At 47.9% G+C, this 27,023-nt stretch overlaps 1 protein-coding gene across 1 annotated transcript in view; it reads right to left on the reverse strand.

Moving 5' to 3' along the window:
* Positions 1-465: 465 nt before the first annotated feature.
* LOC129383519 (uncharacterized) overlaps positions 466-27,023 on the reverse strand; it is a 139,930-nt gene continuing 113,372 nt past the window's right edge. The window contains exons 4-6 of the mRNA XM_072284058.1: positions 23,792-23,864; positions 20,962-21,196; positions 466-739 (exon numbers count right to left, since the gene is read on the reverse strand). Of these exons, the coding sequence (XP_072140159.1) occupies positions 466-739; positions 20,962-21,196; positions 23,792-23,864 (582 nt within the window). The remainder of the gene's footprint in view (positions 740-20,961; positions 21,197-23,791; positions 23,865-27,023) is intronic.

Here is a 27,023-nt window from a genome sequence, read left to right on the forward strand (position 1 = left end):
TATACACGTATCGTTCGAGGCACCATGAGAAAAACATAGATGGTGAAACACTGACAGTAACAGAAGCGACGATTGTTTCGAACTATCCCTATGCTGGGGATCTTTTAGAGCGCACGGCAGCAATACCCATCAGCAGCTGTCATCAATATAGAGCATGCTTCAAAATAAACAATCGCGAACATTCACGTAAAATAGGAGGAAAGTTGCAGGACAGGTGCTTTTATTGGGTGATTGCGCTTCTCACCAGAGTGACGCAGGTGGAACTGAAGCACGTGTCATGAAAACGCAAAACGTTCGCTGTAAGAAAAAAAAAGAACATACGAAAACAAAGACAACTTTGCGCGACAGATGGCCTTCTTTGACTAAAGCTACGATCTTACGCATTCTAAAAAATGATGTGGGTGAATGGCGCAAGTCGCGCTGTTGTCTAGAAAAGGAAAAGCGAGCAAGTAGAGTGCGCGTATCTCACTCACCGGCGATGTGGTTGAGGCCGTTGCTGGCGACGATTCCCGCGGGCAGGGCCGAGTAAGAACCGGGAGAAGTGGACGGATGGTGGTTCTTGGACGAAGCGGCGGAGGCGGAGTTGTTACCCGTCGCGTGCCGGTTGTTGCAGTCGGTGGTCGCGGGGGACGTTCTGCGGTGGAGCGTCCCTGCGCACTGCGCCGGCGGGGCGGGCGCCGGAATGGCGCTGGCGGAACCGTCCTTCACGCGAGCTTTCGTGCCCAGCAGCGAGGGAAGCCTGCGGGAAGAGCAAGAGTACGCGTTGCACTTTGGGGACGGCGGGAATATACAGTACGGGAAAAGAAGACCGTGGGGGAGAGAAGGGATGTAGGGCAAGTATTTTTAGGGAAGCGATGCCAGCGAAAGGAACACTTTAGAGACTGGCTCGGTGGTGTATATGTACAGGGAGGAAAAAAAAATGATGCCAGAGATTTAGAGGATGCGCGTAGAAAGAAACAGAAAGAATGGCACTTCCACGTAAAATAACTGTCCTATTAGAAACGCTGGGTAAAAATAATGTCGTCATCGCTTTGTTTAGCCATAGATGAAAGTGTCGTGCGTACTGCTTACATATGCTATATCTTTTTGTGCAACTGGTACAAAGATCACCTTAGAAATGTAATTACTTCCGCACCATCTAGCGATCGCAGGTGCCATGGCCTATCTGGGTCATGGTCGGAGTGGCCATTTGGTTGGCTGTCATTTTGGGTATCAAGTTCGCTAAATTTAGCAAGAATTATTGTCCACCGTTCAGCCACTCGCGACATGAACCTTTCCAAAGGCCGGTACCACCACAAATATAAAAAGAGAAAATAAAAAAAAAGAAAGAAAGCGTAGGCGTGCGTTTCAAGGCTGCCTGGTTTCATGCTCCTTATTGCCCATTTGTCACAGTGCAGATATGGCAGTACATTTAAGGCTTCTCCACTCCTTTAGTCGCAATGGCACATACGCATTTTGGGAGATAGGCCAGGGATGGACACAAACGCGCTGGTACATACGCAGTGGCCCGAGGGGGGAAGGAAGGCCAAATATTAGACATAAAAGAAATGCTGAATATCATGCGTTATTCCAAAAGAGGTCTGCGATAATTAGTGGTACTCATGAGCAGTGGCGTAGCTACGTCGTCTGGCACCCAGGGCCCATAGGTCTTCTGTCACCCCCCCCCCCCCCCCGGGTGTAGCCGGCGGAAAGAGGGGTGTCTTCAGGCGTATATGACACCCCCCCCCTCCCCCACTGGCCCCTTGCACCCGGGGCCCACGGCCCCCCGGCCCCCTCTGTTGCTACGCCACTGCTCATGAGGCAACATTACGTTTGTACACCTTATGTCGCGATTTATGTCGCTTTTTCCATGATTTCATGTCGTTGAAATTCCTGTCGCAACTGTTCGAAGGGAACAGCTTCACTGGAAAGTGGGCTCTGATTCTGCAAGATCTCACAAGTTGGCTGTTGTTATAAGTTAACAATTTTTAGAATTGCCGGTGACATATGGGGCTATCCTTCTCCTGGAGCTGGGTTACCCGAAGTAACGGACGATGTTTTCCCGAGAAATCAAAATGATGCTCAACTAAACAACAATTTTCCGGTAAACTTTACTTGCCGAGAACGAGATATCATTATGAGGCACGCTTTAGTGGCGGACTCCGTAATAATGGTGACCACCTGGGGTTCTTTAGCGTGCACCGCGAAATGGACGATACACGGCCGTTTCTTCTACTTCGCCCCCATCGAAATGTGGCCGCCAGGGCCGGAGTTTGATCACGCGGCCTAGGATTTAACAGCGCACCGCCAAAGCGAACAAGCCACTACGGCGGGTGACTGACTCTTTAACGAATTGCTTTAGGGCGCACATTGCAATTCATTAATTGTAGCTGGTGGAAAGGGAAGCTTTACCGGGCTAGTCTTCGAGTCTCTCCGTTTCCCTTTCGAATCCAGCAGCGACATTTCAATAAAGATGTTCTATCTCTCTCTCTAACTGGTGAGTTTATAAGCAGGGTAGAATTCTGAGGATGTGATTAGTTTACAGATATGAACTCCGTTAGTGTACGACGAAATGTATTGGTGCTTTCGTTAATTTTATCAAGCAATGCATGAAGACATGTCTTCTTAAAAAATAAAAAAAGTTGTCAGTTTCGCCCGAAAGGCGAAACACTGACAGCGATATCAAGGTTTAGCGTTGCCCTTGAATTCATCGAGTGGTGCCCTAGATATACGTTGCTCTGAGATGCTGCGACGCAGCACGAAAGATTACTTATTGGGCAGAAGGAAGATCATCCTAGGCAGCTACCAGGTGTCTCAAAACGCAGGCGTGATGAAGAGCGCTGTCAGTGGCTTTGCAATCGTTACACGTCGGTGGCGCACAAGATGAGACAGGCAGGAAAACGTCGGTGTAAGTCAGGGCCAAGTGAAATGTCCTATAAGGTGAGCTGATAGGGGCCCTGAACCACCCCTCGGGCTTTGTGAAACAACATAGTCCGCGGGTAGCATACGCTGCTGTGAACCAAGTTTTGCTGTCGTATGCGGCACGTGGAGCTCGCAAGCGGACTGCGAAGTCACCTTTCTCTCAAACGCTCTCTCTTTAACAGAAGCCTGCCTCCTTACTCTCTCAAGGAGGCAGGCTTACGCTTTATTTCGTAATAAAGCGGATTCTCGTACACGGCTGCTATTGGTAGCTGCGGTCTGCTACGTAGCGTAGACACTGCGGCCGTCTCGGTCTACCGCCACGAATCTACTGACTAAGCGCACTGCGGCTCGCTGAGGACAATTGCGTTTGGCTTGCGTTTAGCGCGTCGTGGGCAGCAAAATATGAAGTAGTGGCATCTACGTTAGCATCGAAAATGAAATTTGAACTAAGCACCCCGGTGACATTTAGAAGGCGGAGCATTGTGGTTGCGCCCCGCTCCGCCGTAGCCTTCGCAGTGCAAGACACTAAAGAAGGAACAGGAGTGCAGCGGAGGCCGTGTTTGATTGACAATAACTCCGCTGCTGCTGAATGCATTGGAGCACTTTTTGCGACAAAGTATTGTCACGTACGAGTTTGTGCCGCTGTGGACAAGGAAAGAAGGAAGGGAAAAGTGGAGAAGGAAAGGCAGGGAGGTTAACCAGTTTAGCTTAACCGGTTTGCTACCCTATACATGGGAGGGGGATGAGGGATGAAAGGTGGGGAGGAGACAGAGAGAGAGAGCACATAACACATCACACACATCGTCAGTCACAGTCCGTCACTCTTGCGCAGTACGTGACATCACTGTCACAACCGCTTGTCCAATCCCGTCTCTTTCAAAAACCGAAGTAGTCCCTTCGTCGCCTTCAGCTGCGATGTCTTCTGTCGGCGGCATGTGAAAATCGTTTCGAGGGACAATGGTTTAGTGTCAAGGTGCGCTAGAACGGATGCCGGGGACTGTCGCTGAACATTGTATTGAGGGCAGTCGCACAGAATGTGATCCAGCGCCTCCTCGCAAAGACAGGCATTGCAGAGAGCGTTGTCGGCCATTCCAATGCGAAATGAGTAAGATTTCGTGAAAGCCACCCCTAGCCTTAAGCGATAAAGCAGAGTCGCCTCTCTTCAGCGGAGTCCAGTTGGCATACAGAGATGCATAAAAGAGGGCAGTGGTATTGACGGTTGCTCCAGTTGGTCTGGCTGTTTGGTGTGCACCATAGAGACAGCGTGATCTCATGTGCAAGCCCTCGAAGTCTGCTAGCTGCATCGGACCGTGAAAGTGGTATGGCCTCTTCTTGTGCGTCTTCAAGAGCTGCCCGAGCGGCATTATCAGCGTCTTCGTTTCCTATGACGCCGCAGTGACTTGGCAGCCACTGAAACGTCACGTGGTGTCCTTTCTCCTGTGATGTATGGAGTAGGCATCTATTATCCAATACGAGCTGTTCGAATGGCCCGCGACGCAGAGCTGATAGCGCAGATTGTAGGGCTGCCTTTGAGTCGCTAAAGATTGACCATTGTCGAGGTGCTTCCAGACTGACGAAACAAAGTACGGTGCGAAGAGCAGCTAGTTCCGCAGATGTCGATGTTGTTGGGTGGTCAGTCCTAAAGCTGATGGTAATAGCTCTTGCTGGCACAACCACAGCACAGGACGAACACTGCATGTTTGTGGAACCATCAGTATAAATGTGTTCACTGTCCGCGTACCTCTCGTGCAGAAGAAGCAGAGACAGTTGTTTCAGCACAGGCGACGACAGTTCAGACTTTTTCCCGATTCCTGGTACACTGAGATGGACTGTGGGGCTGATAAGACACCAAGGGGGTATCGATGGTTTAGATGCAGCGGTGAAGCCCGAGGGAAGTTTGTTGTTGTATTTGGCGACAGTTTTAGAGAATGATGCTTGGTGCCTGTCTGAAGGTAGTGTTGCAAGGTGGTGATAGGGGGCACGTGCAAAATGTCTGATGTGCGTTGTCAGGGCTTCCACCGTAATGTGAGTTTGCATTGGATGGTCCCGAGCAATCGCAATAGTTGCCTCAGTTGACGTGCATTTGGGCAAACCAAGACAAACTCTGAGTGCTTGAGCTTGTGCTGCCTGCAGAACACGAATATTTGTCTTGCAGGTGTTGGTCAGTACAGGTAGACTATATCTTAAAAAACCCAGAAAGAGAGCTCTGTATAGTTTAAGCATTGCGTCTACTGACATCCCCCACGTCTTTCCTGTCAAGTATTTAAACAACTGGGAAGTTGCTGTCAGGCACCGTTTCATGTAAGTCACGTGCGGGCTCCAACAGAGGTCTCGGTCAATAATTACGCCAAGGAATCTGTGGGTTCGGACATAGGAAATGGTCCGCCCATTGATTGAGATGACATAAGCCGTCATCGGTTTGCGAGTAAATGCTACTAGTGCACATTTTTCTGGTGATGTGCTGAGACCCTGTTTACACAAGTAGTTCGCTGTCACAGTGGCCGCTCTTTGAAGCCGCGCACGTATCTGAGGACGTGTGACTGCCGAAGTCCAGACACAGATGTCGTCAGCGTATATTGAAATTTTGATGGTACTTGGCAAGTATTCAGCAAGTCCAACAAGAGCGAGGTTGAATAGCGTCGGGCTGAGAGCACCGCCTTGAGGAACGCCCCTGCTGGTATAGCTTGGCGTAGTTGGGCCATCGTCAGTTAACACATAGAATGATCTTGCAGATAGGTAACTTGCAATCCACAAAAAAAACTCGACCGCCTAGGCCAACCGTCGCAAGAGCGTTGAGAATGGCCTCATGTAATACGTTATCGTATGCCCCTTTCACATCTAAGAATAAAGCTGCAGATAAACGCTTACGGGACCTTTCTTGCTGGACATACGAAACGAGATCAACTACATTGTCGATGGAAGAGTGGTCACGTCGGAAACCAGCCATGGAAATCGGATAAATCTTGTAGTATTCAAGGTACCATTCCAGGCGGCCAAGGATCATCCGTTCCATTATCTTTCCTACACAGCTGGCTAGCGCTATTGGGCGGTAAGAGGTCAGTTCTAGTGGGGATTTGCCCTGCTTTAAGAGTGGCACCAGGCGGCTTACTTTCCATTCGTCAGGAACATTTCCCTCCTGCCATGAGGAGTTGTAAAGGCTCAACAATTCTATCCGTGCGGACTCTCCGAGATAGCACAAGGCCCGGTATGACATAGCATCTGGACCCGGAGATGATGAGCGCCTGCCGAGAGCTAGTGCCGCTTCGAGCTCCTCCATTGTAAAAGGAAGGTCCATGCGGCAATCATGGGAATGGGGGACGTCAGCTGGGGCTGGAGGATCTGGACGAGTCGCTTGGTCTGCGATCCGCGCACAAAAGTCTTCTGCGACATCGATGTCTTGCCGCCCTTGGAAAAGCGCTAGCGCCTCGAATGGAAAACGCCGTTCCGGAAGGCAACGCAGACCTTGCACCGTTTTCCAAATGTGAGACAGTGGCTTGCGGGGGTCGAGTGTCTGGCAAAACGTTGCCCAACGTTCCGACGCTAATCTATCCATACGACGCTGAATCTTCTTTTGCATCCTCCTGGCTGCCCAAAGGTCATGGATTGATTTTGTACGCCGATATCGACGCACCGCCCGGCGACGAAGTGCTCGAAGTCGCTCTAATTCTATGTCGAAGTCATTTCGCGTGGAAGAGATCGTCATCATGCGAGTGGCGTTTTGCATCGTATCTTTAATCATTTGCTTTAAACCAGAGGGTAGGCCCTCGCGGCCGGCATCTTTCATCTCAGATTTAAAGTTGGCCCATTGAGTCGTCGGAATGCTATTCCGTAGGCCTGATCTAGACGACAAGCCTTTGATGTTCAGATAGGTGGGAATGTGATCACTCCCATGTGTCTCAATGTCTGGAAACCTCTTCACACATCTGGCGAGAGAGTCGGAGAAGAAAGCATGGTCGAGGCAGCTGCCGTATGTCATTCCTCGAAGAAAGGTGGAGCTACTATCGTTCAGGAGAGTAAGGCCATAGTTGTAGGCGATGCTTGTTAATCTTCGTCCTCTTGCATTTGTCCTTATACTTCCCCATGCTGAATGGTGTGCATTGAAATCTCCTAATATGACCCATGGGGCGGGACAAACACTCAAGATATCCGCTAATATTTTAGTATCGAAATTGCTGGAAGGCGATATATGCACGCCTATGAGAGTAAACAAGAGTTTGTTCTTTTTAACTGTCATGCATATATATTGTTTGTCGTCATGGGGTGCAATTGGTTGCAAAACATAGGTGAGTTCACGACGAACAAAAACAATGATTTTGCTGCATGCACCATTTGTTGATAACATGATAAATTCGTACCCTGACAGTCTTATTGGTTTCGACAAGTTGGGCTCACAAATGACGATGAGTGGAAACACATTGGTGTACACAAACTGTCAAAAATCTAAAATTCGTGATTTTAGCCCTCTGGCGTTCCACTGGATGTCGGACCCTGCCTTGACTTATTTTCGGAAGGATGAGGTATGGGTAGCCATCTTTCTAGTTGAGGGATTCAAGCACTGGGCTTAGGCGTCCAGCAGTTTAAGTGCGCTTCGAGCATATGGTGTCCCCATGTCCACTAAAATCGCTCGGATGGCCTCCATAAGGGAACGTAGCACCGAGATGACTTGACGGTCTGTTTTAGGTGAATCATCCATGGCCTGGGAAGGCTCCGGTGGGGCCCCGACCTTCTGAGGTTCCTTAGCAAGGGAGCGGCTCGGTAGCGTAGGCCATTCCTCTAAAGAAAGAGTCTTATCTGCTTCCTTCGTGGAAGTGGTGGGCCTTTTCGCGGCGCCACTAACTGGTACCGTAGTGGAGTGGGTACTGTCACTTCGCGCAATCGCAATAAAATAAAGTGGGATAGTTGTACATTTTATCGTCAACATTGATGACACTAATATCAAAAGTAGGGCTAAATCCAATGTTTGTTCCAAGTGGACGTACCTGCACAGTTCACCAGCTTCATTTTGTAAAGATATTTACTTACTTGCGCGTGGAATTACGCTTCAACATTAGAAATGGACGGCTTTTGCCGCCTCTAGATTATATTAATTAGACCCTGACAGGGTATATCACCTGCAACCCTGATTTTCCTGTTGCGAAGTTACTTTAGTACACCGCCTATGGTCGGGTGCCACATTCACGAACGCTTACTTATCCGCATCGGAATGGACAACAACGCCATATGCCATTCTTGCGGACAGGATGAAATCATAGAACACATTCTGTGTCATTTTGCAATCTGCAATTCTCAACGAGATGTTCTGCGTCTTACCAGCTTGGACGTTAGACCGTTCTCGGAAGCTAAGATCCTAAGACCCAGGCCGGAAACCGCTTGTATGCATAAGGCCACCAAAGGGCAATGCGCTTTTTACAACGAAGCTGTTTACCTCTAGCCCCCTTATGTATACCCCGCATGTGTCCCGGGGGGGTAGAGGGGAGTGGTGCTTGTGTCGGCGTAGTGGCCAGCCGTATGAAAAAAATGTATGATTTCATAATGTATGCAGCCCATGTATGCAGCCTAAACAGCTTCGCTAGTAATCTTTCTCCATATGAATGTTGCGGCCCAACGATTTTTTTTTGTTGAAGACAAAGGGACTTGATGAGCGCTTGTGAACGAACATTCTTCATGAGGGAAGTTACACGTGAGAACTTTCATCTGTGAGTGCGTGCACGCTGACTCTCCTCCTTCTACCTTATATTTCTTTCCCCCTTAACCACGTGTAGAGTAGCCAACCGAGAGAAACATTGGTTAGCCTCCACGTATTTCCTTGTTGTCTTTTTCTCGCTTTCTCTCAGTTCGTAAATTGCAAGGTGTGCTAAGAAACACTAAACTTCGCACTTTCGACAGAAGGCGAGGCACTGAAAGCGTTAGCAAGGTTTAAGAATGGGCTCAAGTTCTTCGGACTATCTTTTAATAATGTACAGAAGCGACTTGTTGGCACGGCGTTCTCGAATGCAACTTTAAGGCGAAGATAAAAAAGTCATACGGAGGCTAAACCCACTGGGCCTTGAGGCTAGGATGTATTACTGCATCAGAGATTTCCTCTCGGATAGAAAAGCCATCCCAAAGGTCGGGGGCCAAACCACAAACCCCTGCCTACGAGATAGGCGTGGTACACAACAGGGCGCAGTTTTATCCTTTTTCCGGTTCAATATCACCTTAATAGATCTTCGTCGCTCCTCGATACTATCCCGGAAGTACGGGAGGGCCTACACGCGGACGACATTACCATCTGATCATGCGCAGAGTCAATTGGGGCAATGGAGAAGCGCTTGCAAGAAGAGGCAGACATGGTGAACGACTAGGCTAATTCATGCGGCCTCAGCTGCGGTCCCCCAAAGTCAGAGCTACTCCTTGTTTCACCCCGAAAGAAGCGTGCACCAGACTCGCCAACTATCAACAGACAGCTGGAGAGACGCACCACCATTCCGCCTCAGAGAGCGAAGATATTGGGAATGGTTTTCCAGTCGGATGACCAAAACACGACATTCATCAACAAGCTTAAGAATACAACTGCCGAAGTTACCCCCGTGATACGGTGAATAGAAGCCACGACCAGAGGCATGGGGAAGGGGGGTGCGCTTCGGCTTGTCCAAGCCTTCGTCGTGTCTCGACTAACTTACTGAATTCCATACGCGCTACTCAACGCGACGGAATTCAAGGAACTCGACACTATGATAAGAAAGGCATATAAGCAGGCGATGGGTCTGCCAATAAGCACGTCCACAGAACGCCTACTACGATTACGAGTGCATAATAAGACCGAGGAGCTGTTGGAGGCATATCTACCCAGCCAGCGAACAAGGTTGGCAGTAACAGAAACGAGGAGGCCCATCCTCTCACTCCTCGGGCTCTCTGCTTCGCCCAGCCACCCGCTGTCTCAGACTGTAAGCTTAGCCCACGCCATCCGGAGCAACATCACCGTACCTCCCTTACTTCGCAACATGCACCCAGTGCACCACGAGCAGCAAAAGGAGGCCCAGGCCCTGGCCTTACACAAGTAATACGGGAGTCAACATTTGCAGCCTACACGGATGCGGCGTCTTACCCTGGACGAGCAGCCACAACAGCCACCGTAATCGTAAACAATGAACATGGGAATAGTATTTCATTCCCCTGAAACAATCCCCTCCAAGCCGACGAAGGAGCCATAGCCCTCGCGCTCCCCCAAAGAGAGGTTGAAGCCATAGTGACCGACGCTCCACAGGCGTGTCGCAGTTTCGCTAGCGGCAGAATTCGTACCAACACACTCAGTCATAAATCAAAGGCCGCAGGCGAGACGAGACATGATCATCTGGGCGCCAGCTCACCACGACATGCCTGGCAACAGGATTGCCAAGCTCGTGATTCGAGATTTGACACGCTGAGCCGACGCCGAGGAATCTTAGTCCAAGCTCATGCAGCCTCTAATCTCGCACCAATACATCACACAACATTACAAGCTAATTCGCAGAACGCAGCCTGCCCTACGCAAGTTACTACCTAGAGAGCAGGAGATATTCCTCCGAGCTCGACATGTCAATAGATTCACCCGCCCATCCAAAATACCCTATTGTTCCTGCACAAGTCTCTCCGCAATGCCGCTTCAACCAGAGTCCTTTAGGCATACAGAAGGTTGTTCCCCCCCTAAATCCTCCCAACCCTACCAACGAGCGTTGGAAGAGAGTCGTGGCCAGCTCCGACCTTGAGGATAAGCAACGGCTGATTGCGAGCGTCTAGGACGCTGCGCGAGCTCAACGCTGTTACGATCGACTAGCAGGGAAAGCGACCTTCCAGCCTCTCCTGTCCTACTGCGATGAATCGCTTCGTAAAGCTCACAATACGTCGCCTGGGACAGACCAGCGGCGACACCAAGGCGAGACACGTTTGACAGCTACGGAGTTGATGGATGCCACTTGGTCGTCGACCACGACGCTGAGATCAAGGAAATCCTGAGAAAACGCGCCCTATAGGTCGTTTCGTTGGAGTCGCTGCTAGCCGCTGCTAGCCGATTGGAAGACAACCAGCTAATTGCTGAACCATACTAGGAGCCAAGATGTACAAATAGAGTCAGCGTGGCACTCTTGGCTACGAGCATCCCCCTCTTTCTTTGGGACTGTGAGCCGCCTGCGCCCTAGGGTATTACAACGAGCGCTCGGATTGGAAGATGGTGTGACCGCTGATTTGCTTAGCCTAGGGATCCAAGGAGGACCGCGGGGTTAAAAGCGGAACACCTTGGATGTAGCTAGTGTGTACTATGGCGTGTGCTCTCCAAAGATGTAGTCTTCTCTGACCTGTAGCTCATACTACGAGAATGATGTACTGCTCTCCATGCTCCGGCCAGTACAAGACCCCTTGTTCTATGTAAATAAGCTTACCTTTCCAATGTAACCAAACCCCCCGTTTCGCTCCTCATCCTCTCGACCTTGTAATCTTCACGAAGACAACACTCGTCAAGTAAGCTCGGACGACGGCGGTGGCCCGCTTAGCCTCCGTGTGATGCCCCGGTAGCGTAGGCCAGGTAACGGTTACGAGACGCACCGACGGCGTAGGCTGGAGAGCGACCCCTTGTGTGACGCCAGCCTCTGAGACCACGATTCACGGCTCCTACAAGGCATTGAGGAATGAGGACGTCTCTCCAAAGCTACATTCACCTAGTAAAGATGTTTGCAACACCGCTGGCACGTTCCTTATCATGCCAGCGTTCGGAGATGGCTGCAGTGCAACGCGCTCTACCTCGCTATCACTCTGACTAGTTCGCATTCGGGCGAAACCAACAGTTTTTTTTGCTATATTTACGCTTCTGAAGCCTATTAGAATAATAGATACATAGCGGTAACAATATACCTTTTCTATTTTGAGAGATACGAGATTCCTAACTGCTCAGGGATTGATTCACTTGGCGAATGGTTGATGTTACAGCCAGAGAGTGAAATGTGGTTTCAGATGGGTGCTCAATTTTTGAAGTTCGCACTTGCATAACCATCTCGACCCTTCGAATGAGCCTATGTTACTTTCACATGAGCACTATTTCGAGTCGCTCATCTTGCACTAGAGCAACGATTGACTGATTGAGTGGTCGGGTTACGCACTCCGTGGCTTAGTATGTCAATGGTCTGGTGTAAATATTGAATTGCCGAACATAATCAGCAGGAATGAATCTTATTGGGCGAAATTAATGTAATCGTAATAAACTTGAATGGGATTAAGTAATGTAACATTAATTAATTTTCATTACTTCTTTATGTCGACTGAACATAAGTGTACATTCGCAATTAATCTTAATTAGGCTTAAGTCATGTTATGTCCATTAATTATTACTCGTTCACCTTAACCAGTTTAATGTTATCGAAGTGCAATTAAGCCTAATTCATCCGAATTGCGCGCAATTATTGCCGGTTAGCCTTAAACAATTTGATGGTAATCTATGAAGTAGCAGCTTAATTAGGCTCAAGAACCCGTACATAGTCTTGTTTAGACTCAACTATTCCTTTGTTTAATTAGGCCTGATTATTTACTTACTTGTCGCAACTGGAATGGCTCGCTTTATTTCTGCACCGACTGTAAGGTATGACCAACTGTATGCTATTGGGGGCGAGGACTTACGGAGTCGCCATCTGTCGGAAGCGCCTCCCTTGCGCATAGTATGAGGGATCACGCGGCGCGCTCCTCATAGGTTTCGCTTACGGCGCTCAATAAAAACACCACGCGGCAGCCCTCCTGGACATTTATGTAAGTACTCTCAAAATGAGGGAAGTTTTTGACTGTCGATATATTAATCTTGGGCAAACTGAAAGCACAGAATCTTTTACAGATGCTATCTCTACCGAATACGTGCAGTGAACGCCACTGCGGGGTCTGCGCGATGGAGTCCCCTGAACCGGCTTCTTGCGTGAAAGGTAGGCAAACGCTGAGAGTGAACTATGTGAAATATGTTCTTATAGTGGTCTGTCTGCATGACCAAATGGAGCATAACAGGATGAAGCCTCAATGCAGCGATCGCGTGGGTTCGCAGCGACCGACTGTACGTCTGCATGCATGTCCGCGCACAATGTTTCGCTTTCGCTGTGAGCGCGTTTTAACACCGTGCCGTGGGCTTTAGGCCGTAGCATATGAGCATTTGACAGTACACCAGCAACCATTGTTGCGTGGATGCTGTCAGAACTGTTCAAAAATAATTTTGTTATAGAGACTTCGACGCCTACGGCGACTGTGATGTGCCATCGCGACGATTCAATCTCTTTTTTTCATTTAAATTCTTGGAGATTTCAATATTATTTCTCAAGTTGCGTCACACTGTATGTTTATCGTAACGTCACACTGTATGCTCTCAGCGTGCGATTTCCCTCTGCTTCTTTTTCGTAATCCAGTGCATTAATTCATAACACAAACATGACCATATGCCACACCTTTTTTTAGCTTGCGTGTTACCTCTCCCATTCCGTTCCAGTGAACTTGCCAGTATCTAGCATCAACAAGTTCACAGACCAAACCGTCATGACATTAGCCGAGCAGCGCGCAATCCCGGCGCCGTAACAGAAACTTCCTCGCGTGTGTGCTTGCTGCACACCCGAGTTGTAGCCGATGGCTGTCTGCCGGTTCTAAGTTTCGCAAGCCAAGCTTCGCGCAGCTCCTTGTCCTGCGGCTACGTGTGAATAAGGCTGACACCGGGCTCCCTTGCGCACGTCCGGCACCGCGGCATTGAAAAGTAGCCTACCATGCTGCAAGCCTCCAAAGGCAGCCACTACCTATTGTAGTACTTTCAAAAGCTGTCAAGCAGATACCCAAGGCGGTAAAGTGTTACCACTTCATCAGAACCGCAGCGCAGGTGGGACTTTAAACTTTCGTTTTCAGCTCGCTTCGGCGCTTCTGAAGCAGCGGACGCGGCCGCTGTGTACACGCGACCCCTCATGCCACGTCACGCCGAAAGTGGCGCCGGCTTTTCCAGTGGTGGAGCTCGGCCCCAATAGCTTTAAACTCTGGAATAGCACCCATACACTTGCGCCTGCAGACGTGTTACACTGTCTGCAGTTTGTTCGATGTTTGTTTTGTATTTTATGATTTGCCACTAATTAAAGTGGGCTTCGTTGCGCTTGTCTGCGGGACGTACCGGCACGTATGTAGACTGCTCTCGCCCAAACCCGATAGCATCGTGTGTGGGTCCACTCTCTTAGGGGGCCTGTGCATTTCCTGCAGCCTAAAATGCATTACCAAGCGGCATGTATACCCCCTTCCCCCTCTCGACAACGCCTTAGATCGGCTTCACGAGGCCAGATTTTTCACTACACTCGACCTCCTCTCCGGCTGCTGGCTGGTCGGGCTCGACGAGAACGACGCGGAAAAGGCTACTTTTATCACACTGGACGGCCTGTAAAATTTAAACCGCTTTCCTTTTGCACTCTCTAATTTTCTTGAAACGCTCCAACTGGGTCCTTCACGCTTGAAATGGTCAATGGCATCGGTGTATTTAGTGCACAAATGATGACATAATGGTTTACGCTGCCAAGTTTTCCGAACAACGACGGCGTTTTGAGCTCGTCTTGCGCGCTTTAGATGACACTGCGATCCACATAACGCCTTCAAAGTGTTGCTTCGGCTATTCAGATGTTATCTACTTGGGTCACGTTGGGTCATATTTAGCTAGCATTCCGCGTCCTAGAACGGCCGAACAAATTAAAATATCTTTTGGGGGATTCGATTCCTACATCCGCCGTTTCGTCCCTGTCTTCGCCGCTGGCGAGGCACCCGTCCGTGAACTTCTGAAGGAAAATCAGGAGTGGCATTGAGACCCCGACCAGGGATCAACCTTCCAGAACATATAAGCGGTCCTGACGAAACCACCGACACTCGCACACTATCAAGAGGCGCCCTCTTGATCATACACACAGACGCCAGTGGTCTTGGCCTTGGGATGGTTTTTGTACGATGCGATTCCGCAGGGAACGAGAATCCTGTTGCCTATGCCAGTCGCCGCCTCAGTGAACCAGACCGACGGTACCACCCTTCAGAACTTGAGTGCCTCGCGGTAGTTTGGGCCATTGGGAAGCTTTCGCATTACATCTATGGCAAGTATTTTACTATTATTACCGACAACGTTGCACTGCGCTGGCTCCGAAAAAAAGACCTTAATGCCAAACATGCCAGGTGCGCGCTCAAACTTCAAGACTACAGTATCACGGTCGTTCATCGTAGTGGCTCTTGTCACCAAGACACCGACTACCTGTCACGCAAGCTTGTCGTTACTAAGTACTCTAAGCCGGCATTTGCAGTAATCGTTCTTATAGCTGCACAATCAAAGGATACCGAAATCTGCGACATCGTCCGGCCCCTCTCTGGTTATACCAGTACACCTAGGCGCCGCATCGAGAGAATTTCATAAGCATATGCTGTCCGAGATGGTGTACTTTATTATAGGCGTACAATAAATGAATCGGACCAACGTGTGGTGCATGTGGCCATGCGGCCATCCATACTTTTCCTGTGTGACAACGCCCCCTCTGCTCACCACCAGGGTCAGCAGAAGAATAGCTCGCGTTGAGACAAAGTTCTGGCGGTCTGGCATGCGCTCTGATGTCTACCTGTACGTGCCATCCTGCATCATTTGTCAAGCTCTAAAGGTCGTCACCAGCTCACAAATTGTGCCCTTACAAGCAGTCGCCCCTCCTAACCAACCGTTCGATATCGTGGGCACTGATCACGTGGGACTGTTTGCTCGCAGCCAGAATGGCAACACATTTCAGATTGTGTCGTGTACCGCTTGGAAACTGTTCAAGGCGCTGGACTCCCGTTCATGCTTTACTGCATGAACGCTTTTGCGCATCACCTCACGGGGTCATCATTTGATCTTGAACAATAAGTAAGATACTAGGTGTCATCTTACTGCCACACCCGCCGTGGTTGCTCAGTGGCTATGGTGTTAGGCTGCTGAGCACGAGGTCGCGGGATCGAATCCTGGCCACGGCGGCCGCATTTCGATGGGGACGAAATGCGAAAACACCCGTGTACTTAGATTTAGGTGCACGTTAAAGAACCCCAGGTGGTCAAAATTTCCGGAGTCCCCCACTACGGCGTGCCTCATAATCAGAAAGTGGTTTTGGCACGTAAAACCCCATATATTATTATTATCTTACTGCCATACCCTTATCATATTATTTTGCGAAACAGCAACTGTTGTCTGTCTATTTACGATGCTGAAATTCAGTTATATACCGACGAAGCTGCGTTGGATATCTAAAGCATTCTACTGTTGTATTCTACTTTTGACGCAATGCTTACCGACATTCCTAATTTGTTGTAAGTAAATCTCTTATGTGAAGCATTCTGTTACGTATACCCACTATCTACAATGCGGGCCGCTGTTAAGTGGAACACCCCACGCGGCTCTCCCCGTATTTGCGCTCTTGTTGCAAGTGCCTGCTGAAACTATGTCAGTGCTGTCCACAGGGGCTGAGAAAAGTGCCAGCACCAACAAACACAAATAATCTTGCGCAAAGTTTGCAATTGCCTAAAGGAAATATTCACACGTGCCCAACGCACTGATCTGTTCCTTTTAACTGTGGGACGCAGTGTGCAACATGCTTGCTAGCACTAACATTGCACTAAATTTGTGCTTTGTGATTGCAAACGGAATACTTGTTCTTTTTTTTTAAAAAAAAAAGAAGCATCAGAACCAATTGTTAAAGGTACCTTGGGAGCCCGTCGCGATAATTTTCATATACTGCAACAAGACAACCCTTGCCTTATAAATGAAAACATGCTCATCGATGAACGTTGCCGCAGTAAAATGTAGTTCACAGGAAAATTATATTATTATTTATTGAGCGTTGGAGCTGTTATGGATTTGTGCTCTGCTTTCGAGGCAAAATCATCGAGGCGGAAGCTTAGGTGCCTTGCAAATGCCCAAATGCGGCTTTCTCAAGTGACGTTTGGCCGTCGTAAACGTATACGTCTATAAGTAGTGAAACTGTCGCAGGGTTTTTTTGCTGGGCAGCTGCAACGTTAACGTCAGTCGACTGAACTAGCTTCCAAGGAAAGAAAGCGTAAGATGGAAAATATAAATTATTGTAGTAGATTCTTTGTTGGCGCTCAGTAATAAAATAATATAAACAATAATTATCTAAGTCAGAAACACTTTGGCCATACCTGGCCCTTGCGCCATTAAACACCACATATTATCATCAAGTCAAAAAAAAAAAAAAAAAAAACCGAACAAACAAACAAACGAAGCGGCCTATTAATGCTACCATTCCTGTGCCTGCAAAGAGACAGAAGCAAAATTACTTAGCGCATTCATATACTGGCGAGTTGAAGTATTCCATTTTTCTCGGTGTATTAATCGAGCTCACAAACTCAAAGAAAGTCCAACGAATAGCGGTTTGTCACGCTATCGATTACGAAAATGAATGTAAGGGATGCTCGAGCTGTAGCAGTTTTTCTTATTTCGCTGTCTAAAATAATTTCCAGCAAACACAAACAAAAAGGAAACATTGATATGTGTAAGAAAAAAACAAAAACAAAAACAATGTTGCCGCAAGAATGATGGCTGCCAGCATTCCCAAGCGGCAAACACGAGAACTACGGAAAAAAAGTCGATATCGCTGCCTTTTCTTACAGTATGGTTGGCACTATACGAAAAAAAAAAAAAAACTAAAAGTGGCTTTAATGTCAGAACATAAACAAAAAAAATTGACGAGCTCCACAGAAAACAAAAGCGCGCTAGAAGGCCGCGGACAAATTGCGTCATACTTTATCTAGAGCTACTGTAGTCGAATGAGGCCCTGTCGAGGGCGCATTCGTCTTTAATTTTTTATGCATGCGTAACTTTTCGGGGCAACGTAGGAGACAGAGCTACGCAAGAACACTAATTTGTGCCGCGATACGTCTGAATCTTGGCTGCGCCTAGTATTTGAGCGTACTTTATGGCGTTATCAGTTCGAGGGAGATTCAGCATATCTATGCAGCGATCTGCAACCTGATGAAGCACTCATTTAGTAACGAGGTGGCACAGCCGACGACAGCTTCGTAAGGTGGGGCCAGGCGGTATTTCACTGCAATTTCTCGGTCATTTTATTTCGCCAGCAGCAATTGTTGTCTGTCTATTTACGACTACGGAACTCAAACACATACCGACGAAGCTACATTGCGTATACAAAGCATTCTGCTTTTGTATATTGCAATGCAGTACTGTCTTTCGGGAACAATAGTTCCTTGAAGAAACTGCGCCTCTCGCATGCTGCACGCAAATGTGGCGAGCCATGCATTTACACGCTCGTAAATTGCGGCGAGAGAACGCGCGTGCCCGGGACGAAGTGGCAATATTGCGCCGTAAACAACGCCGTCCGTCGGCAACGGAGGGAAGAGCGCTGCCGGAGGCGAAACAACGCTGCCGAGAAAAGACATGGCGTGTGAACTTTAGCAATCTCAAGGAAAACGGCAAAAGGAAATAAAAGAACAACAAACAAACAGTAAAAACAGGAATGACAAACACCTAAACGCAAGCCAGAACGATAACATGAACGAAAAGAAACAAAAGGCGAGGCTACGGAAATTGCTTCCCTGTGAACCTTCGCAAACAAAAAATCGACCACCGGTTTCATTTTTGGTGGTGCCCTCTCTACTTGTGAAGCCCAACTAGACGATCACCTATACAAGCCTCAGAGATAACCAGCGTCTTTCATACGACCAGGGAGCAGGCAAGGAGCATACGACGCGCCCAGTGCGTTGCGCTTCTCGGAGGCCTAAGGAACTGGTGAGGCTCGCGACGAATAGATGGCGCATGCATCCCAAATGCAACATAAGTACACTAGGGTGCCTGAATGCTCCTTTTCCTTGCCCCCGCTCTGTGCAGGGGAGAGGAAGAGCATGCAGACCCCCTGAGTACACACGGTGCGCTAAAGCACGCTCACCTTTTCGCTGTCACAGCCTCGGTCGCGCACTCGCAGGGACCGGCGGCAGTGACTGTTGAGTTACCTCTGTGTGGCCCGTTGTTTGGAGTTGTTGTCCCTTGATAGATGCTAAGCAACTGACACTTGCTTTTGTCAGTACATGGCAAGCAGGGAGGCCAACACGTGGTCGTTGCGTGCCCATGGCTACCGTTCGACAGTGGAGTGCCTGAGGCGCCCAGGACAATTACGTTTGAAAACTAGGGCTAAGTGCCATGGCATCGCCAAACCGTTATTCGCTTTATATATGTGACAGGAAGATAACGTAGCCTACCTGGAAGCGAAGGTAGCCTTAACCACGGGCGTGATAGGTATATCGATGTATAGTATGGAAATAAGGTTGCTCCTCTGTGAAACATTTTCTCGTTGCTACCTGAATCCTTAGCAACTCGAATGTGGCAACTAGCTAACATTCCGACAAATCCCCACGCAGCTACATCGCATCGTATGGCTCACCAAGCGCAGATCTCGCCTGCAGACCGCTTGGAATAAGCGTTAAAAAAACTATGCAAGCTGGTACGCATGAGTTTAAAGTTGAAACTCGAAATATGACAATATATAACTAACTTGGGAATATTGGCTAAAGAAAATGTCCATTGCAATGCCAAAGAAGAATTTCTTGTAGCACAGATGCGCAGCGCGTCACTGCGTCGGTGCCTTGTTCTGGTCGAACAGGCACACGGGGTTTCGCCACCTGTATCCAGTCTGCGTGCGTGGAACGCGAGGGAAAAGAAACCTTTTCTTCGCGGCACCTGTGGTGTCCAGACTTCTGATTGTGACTGTATATGTCGTGAGCTTCAACTTGTGTTCCCTGTACATCAATACGAAAGGGACCACCCGATTTACAATAAAAGGCGGGAATTTTCTTTGTGACTGCGCTGAAGAATTCGGCAGAGACCCTTAAGAGTGCTTGCGTACGGGAATGCGAAAGCATTATAGTTCTTCTGGTGAAATGTTTCCGATTGGCGTTTTCGACATGCATTAAAGTTGTCCAGATGTACGGTGCAGAAGTTGATCAATCTGAATAAATGGCACACGCGGAGAAAACGGTCTCTCGCTCACCAAGTTAAGCGGAGTCGGATGCGGTGGTTTCGGTGGGTGCACGTACCCTTTGGTCGCAGAGAAATTTGCAATGACCCACTAGGCCACATATTTAGTCAGTCAGAACCATGTAGCCGACGTGCCATCGGGGAAGCGGGCTGGTCTCGCACCTTTGACGTACCTGTTTACAGGAACCACCCTGAGAAATTTGACGGCAATCCGAGCAGTTTGACGTGTTTTCAACCTTTGCGCCATTGGCCATTTTTGGTACTATTGCTCGGTCACGCCGCCGCTGCTGCCGCCGCCGCCACCGAATATTCGCGTAATGGTGTACATAATGCTTTGGCATTAATAAAGTTCCATGACGAGAATTCTTCACCATGAAAATTGATCAATGGGTTAGGTTCCAAGCGACCCTTTTGGAGGAATCACTGTTACAACATAGATGAAGTTTTGCCTTTCATATTGAACACACTGACATAAAGACATACTAATTTGCCTACGTGGCCCTAGATGAGGCTACCTTCCTTGTCGCGCTCTTCTTTTCTTTTTCCTTTTTGGTCTTAATTAGGCACTCAGTTCGACGGCTGCTGTAGAATATCCAGTTGGGCAAGTTGGTATATCTTTACAGAAAAGTGAGCAGCACAAACGATAAGTGGCCGTGAAAAACCACGTCAGAGCTTGCTCGCAACAAATTTTTACCATTTAATGTTTGCGAAAGACTGTCAACAGTAAATCTGCGAGCCACCACTTGTTCTTCCCCCGTTACTTCTAGTTTGCACTGTTGACTTTTCAGTTTGATTGTTATTCACATAGTTTCGTTTCACACGTCTTTTTTTCGTATAACGTTATTGCTGCTTCGTTGCCAAGACATGACGGCATGGGCTGTGGGCCTTGTCAAGCTCCGCGAGGCAGCTTTTCTTTTTTTTATCCGCCGCGCACCTAGTAGAACAAGTAATCGTGTCTTTATCGTGCTTATAAGGTGGCAAATACAATGATTTCATTTGATTTCAACCGTCCCCAGAGGAAAAAAAAAAACTAACTATTCCAGGCCGCGTACCTCGAGCAGTTGTTTGGGGCGTGCATGGAGGCTGCCATCAGGTCTGGCGGTGACTTTGTGCTGGGTGCAGTGGGCGAGGCGAGACTGCCATGAGAACTCTGCAGGTGCTGACGCGAAGCGCCTTTGGTCGCGCCCCCCGAGGACGCAGCTGCGGCGGCCGCCTTCTGTGCCTGCTTGTAGCGGGACAAGCTGAAGAAGAGGCCCAGGATAGCCTTCAGGTTGCCTTCGCGGATCTCTGTTCAGGGAGAAAGCAGGCAAGACAAACACAAGGGTTAGCCTGGTAATGCCTACTCAACAATGCGACGTAAAGGAACAGATGGGCGGCAACAACACGACAGAAAAGATGCCGCAGCTCTGCGGGAAAGGTGAAGCATAGATAGCGACAGAAAAGTATTATATGACTACACGAAGCAGTGTCCGTAATTTCACAGGCGATATAGATTGCAGCAAGCAATCGCTTCTTAAATTAATTATCAAAGAATTGTGCTACGTGCAGACAGGCAAACATGAACACATCTCACTCGATGATTGCGAGCACTCTCTGTCACTACGCTACCGGGATGAAGAGATCCGTCCTCCGATGGCGATCGCTCCGGGCTTCCTCTTGCTTCACCGCGTCTCCAAAACTTCACGTCACGCGACCCTCAACACTAGGCGCGGGGTAAGACAGTGCGCATGAAGCCACCAGCCGTCTAGGCTCCTACATTGGCACCGGCCGCAGATTGCCTCCGAGATACGGCGCGCGGGCCACCTATGCGCACTGACGCACGGACAGCCATGGGCCGCCACAGCGGTGCTAAATCGGCTGACTCGATAACATCGCCACCGCTAAGCACGGAGTCACCCTTTGACCACGTGCTTGCTGCCTTTTCGAATCGTAGGAGCCATCGGTATCGGTTCTTTCTGGCGCGACCGTGTGCGGCTGTTGCCGCTTGCCGTTGCCGGAAGCATTTCTTCAACCGTGCTTTCGGCCAGCTTTCCGTCCGCGTGTGTTGCCTGTGATATGGGCGGCAGAGCTTAACTTTTGCTTTTTGCCTGCAACAGACCACTTCATAATAGGTCAGTGCTAGTTGAGAGAAACAGTTTCTCTGTTCGCTTCTATTTAGATAGAATGTTCGCAATAATGTTTCCAATTAACTGCTTAATTGTTTAACGTAATCAGGTGAATATATTACTAAACGGAACAATTTCTTTTACAACATTCCGACTCACTTTCCTAGGACAAATATGGGTGATTTCGGCAATATCACCGCGGCTTTCGTGCACGCTCTAAGGTGGAGGTGAGAACAAATATGGCGCCACGGGAGACGTGTCCCCATCCTTAAAGCTGGGCTTGGTATCGAGGAATTCTAGGGCTAAGGGGAGAGGCGCACGCTCTACCCCCTTAGCGCCTGCTTTATCACGTGAGCTTCCACAAAGAGCAAACAGCGTACAGTACATCAAGCAAATGTCCTTCTAGTCTCGCCCTCTCATGCTTTCTCTCGCATCTGCAGCATACACGCTATCTTATAGTACTCGGACAAGATGGCGACAGTGACAGTGACGGCTAGAACTCTCCGGGAGCAGTTAACTGCTGGAAACTGCGCTGTGACTGCCCGCCCGTCCGGAAGAGAATAAATTCAGTGAATGTATATACAGACTACTTTGTATAAAAGGTTATTGTTTGCGTCAATATCGTATAAACGGAATTTTTTTTGGTCCTAGCTGCTTTTACAAAGTAAACGCTGCAATAAAACAGGGATGCGTACGATAATACAGCCCTGTGACGCACAAGATCAGTGTCAGTGTTCTTTTTATGAATAATGTAACTCTATTACTAGTACATTCATAGGCAAAGGTTCGGAGAACTGTATTACTAGTACATTCATAAGCAAAACTTCAGAGAACACGGCATCAGCAAGATTAAAATTTCTTCCAGCACAGCCGTGCAACGTGGAAATGTACCAATGCATTGCATTGAAAGGACAGGCGCATGTCGGTTGTAGCACTTGTCTTTAGCCAGCGTGCCTGTAGGCTGCAAAAAAATAAAAAATAAAAGCGGCACATGTTGTCTGCAAACTTTTCCTCACGAGTGTATGCTGTTAAGGCATGCTGCTTGCGTACATGTATTACTTTATTTGCATTGTAGTGCTGACGGCATTATTCTGGCACCCGCCGTGGTTGCTTAGTGGCTATAGTTTTGGACTGCTAAGCACAGGGTCGCGAGATCGAATCCCGGCCATGGCGGCCGCATTTCGATGGGGGCGAAATTCCAAACACCTGTGTACTTAGATTTAGGTGCACATTAAAGGACCCCAGGTGGCCCAATTTTCTGAATCCTCCACTACGGCGTGCCCATAATGAGCAAGGGATTTTGGTACCCTATTTTAATTTTTTTTCATTATTCTGGCATGCGTGCTGAACAGCTTTCATAATTTTCTACTCAATCTTAGTACATATACTGATACATTTAATGCTGAGAAACTCAGGCATCTACTCTATACGTGCCGCTATGATGGTTATTACAGTGCTCCGCTCAACGTCCGGCTTCCCTAACTATACGGTCGCTGACAGCACTCGATTATGTGCTCTTGTGTTCCAATCGCACACACGAGTGCCGCACGCAAGAAGAGCGTAAAAATATTATTATATACTGATATGCACTCGAAAGGCGTGGTATGCCAATACCGTTTGCTGCAGAAAGTACGCCGGCACGTAACCTGCTAATTAAGGTAACAGCTCTCCAGTTTCCCTGAAAGGAATCGCGCGCCATTAACACACTTGTGATCATTTCACCTAAACACAATCGCATCCTTCGGCATGGTTATCCTAATGTGAAGCAGTCACTGACCTTTGGAAGTGACGCCGTCGAATGTGACACCGATGGACCTCAGGTGCGTGAGGCAAGCGCTGATGTTGTTCACCTGCAACGGGAAATTTATACCATATAAACGTGCGTTCGTCACATCCCATCACTCGGTGAACTAGCTCATTAAGGAGAAGTAATCGTGATAAGGCGTACTCATCGACATTGCAGACGATAGCGTGGTCTCAAAGTAGTTTATTCAGATCGCGCAGTGTATAGTCCCAAATATTCACGAAAGTCAGCGCCTACGAACTTTATAACTTCAACACGACACAATTGCCCTTCATAACTAGCAAGTTTCCTTATTTCGCCGTTGCGATTGTGTATCTGCTTAGTACCAAGTTAAACTGACGTTATGTTACGAATGCATATATATATATATATATATATATATATATATATATATATATATATATATATATATATATATATATATATATATTACGAAGAGAAAGCCGGGAAGGCAAATTAGAACGAAAGAGCCGGTTTGCTACCCCGCAATGGAGGACGGGGAAGGAGGAGTTACAAAAATAAGAAGGCAATTAAAAACGCTTATAACCTGTAATAAAGACATGCAGATCCGATCCCGATTAAATGTCACATGGAGCCACGCCCCAAACACGTTCCAGGTATTTTTCTATACTTCTCACTTAAAGGGACACGAAAGAAAAAACCTAAATACCTTAGAGTGACAAGGTATTCCTTCATTCCCATATATATATTTTTTTGTTTTAGCAGTAAGTGTTTTCTTTATTAGAAGAGGAAATTCAAATGGACTATGAGGTCGTGCCAGATGGCATTACGAAATCACTACGTGGACGATCTGAAGTCGTCCACGTAGTGCGGTTTATCCCATTCTACGCATGCTAACGAACTTTGGTACTTTATTGATGCGGAAGCATCAAATGTCCCATTGAGCAAAAAAGATGTCTGTAGCAGCGAAACGGCCCCTAAATTCCCATTGGTTGCGACGCTACGTCACGCACGCGCCTCGACGGAGCAGAGTGGGCGAAAGGGAACAAGTGCTATCGCGCTAGGTGTTGCGTGAGGGGAGAGGGCATCGCCGTGACACCACCCCACCTTCGCTCTCGCAAAACTGTGTCAGCCGCGCGTTCCTTGTCTTCGCAAGCAGGCCTGCGTTATAACTTCGCCTCAGTAGTCACTATAAAGAAAATACCATATAAAAAAAACGAAATAAATTCAAAAGGAAAAACGTTGGTGAAAGTAAGTTTCTAACCTACTGCTCCACGCTGAGAAGTCGAGTGTTTCATCCACTTTATATATACGGCAATTCCCGCTCACGGACAACTTCCGATGACGCCGGCGCCGACACCTGATTTTCTGCGAAACGCAGACCCTTGACGCTGTCGCGTGAAAACGTCACTTGTGCTCGTAAGCATTTACTTCGCTATATGGGGTGTATTTTTGGCTGCACGAAATTTTAAAAAAAGTTGGCTGTGGCAAACAGCACAACTTTAACTCTTGATCCAAATTACGTGATCAGGCGACAATTACTTCTACGAGAAATGAAGAACTAACATAATTACACTCATTAACATTATAAATTATTTACTTTACGGCACACATTTAAACCTACGAAATGTAGCTACTGAGTATACGAGACGATATGCACTTGAGCAGCAGAAGCTTGATGTGGGCGAATTGGTTTTGCATACTTGAAGAAAAGAGCGCTACGAAGACACGAACTAAAAGAGGAACATGTACGACGGACAAGGCGCTACTTCCAACTAAATGTTTTTTTGAAGAAACAGGCTTTTAAATAGATACAACCTAGAATGGCCCATCGTGACATCCCGATCTCCCTATCTCATTAGAAATGCTATCTCTTTTTCGATAAGCGACACTGAAGGGCAGCTAATGCACGTGCCCTCGGCCTTTACAATGAAGAAAGCTTCTAATATCTCCCGTTCTAGTCTATCTCTAGACTGTGCTAGAAATCTGGTGTCACGAAGATACGGGCGGCAATTGTGACGTTTACAGTGTTGTTCTGCCAGATGGCCCCCCGCATTGTTATTTACGGCCCAATTGTGCTCACGCGCCCTTTCATTAAAACAGCGTCCGGTTTGACCAATATAAACCTGTTGGCAACTTAGGGGTATCTCATATACGACATTACTTTTGCAAGCCGTGTACTGCGCTACATGTTTCTTAACGCATGGTTCGGGTTTTGCCTTTGTCAGCATAGGGCATATCTTGGCCAACTTACACGGTGCACTGAAGAGAAGATTAGCACTGTGCCTTTGCGCCACCTTCTTGAGGTTGTGGGACACCCTGTGCCAATAAGGAATCACATGTACTCTCTTCCTATCAAATGACTTTTTTGTGTCAGTGTCCTCTCTTGCCTGTTTGATCTTTTGAAGAAGCTGTTGAATTGTTTTCTTCAAAAAATAAAACAAATAAAATAAAGAACTCAATGCTCTTTCGCTGTATGAAGAATGATGACGAGCGAAGCTGTGTATGTGGACCCCTTAATGGCGATATGCACCTCCGTCGCGGGTCGGCCCGGTATTTCATTATGTTAGGCATCAGTCCACGTATGAAAAATTGTTGGTCTATGCGCGGACGCAATCCGCCAGATCCTAGCCATAGACAGCAAGGCTGTCTATGGTGGTATTCTCAGAATTCGTTCTAAGTAGATGCGCCATGCATACTCACAAGCTATAACTCGTAAACTGAAATATATGTGCCGTAAAGTAATGAAATCAAAATTTAGTTAGCGTAATTACGGTAATTATTCAACTAAGCATTCTGATTTCTCCTAAAAGTAACGGACGCCTCATCGAGTAATTTTCATCAAGGGCTGGAATTGTACTGTCTGCCACAGGCAATGTATAAGCAGTTGATGCAAAAAAAAGAACACCCTGTATGTATACATCTATGAAGTAAGACGTGTCCATCGCTCGCTAAATAATGTTCTAAACACCATCACATTTCCATCGTAGACTAAACTATCAGCGTCGGGAGATCCTGTATGAAGCTGAAAAACCGCAGCGCCGTGTGGACAATATCGAATGCTTGTAACCGGTGCTTTAGAAACTGATTTTTTTTCCCAATTATTTACGCTCATATGCGCGGCGGTTGGGATGTGATGCGGCTTAAGGGAGGCAGAAGTAGCTCGCTCGTCATTCTTGAGTGGGATGGGAAGCAGCAAGTGTTGCGTCGATCCAATCGCGCTTGCTTTGACCCACTATTCAGT

This window comes from Dermacentor andersoni, chromosome 8, assembly GCF_023375885.2.
Source record: "Dermacentor andersoni chromosome 8, qqDerAnde1_hic_scaffold, whole genome shotgun sequence".
In the NCBI taxonomy this organism is placed as follows: Eukaryota; Metazoa; Arthropoda; class Arachnida; order Ixodida; family Ixodidae; genus Dermacentor; species Dermacentor andersoni.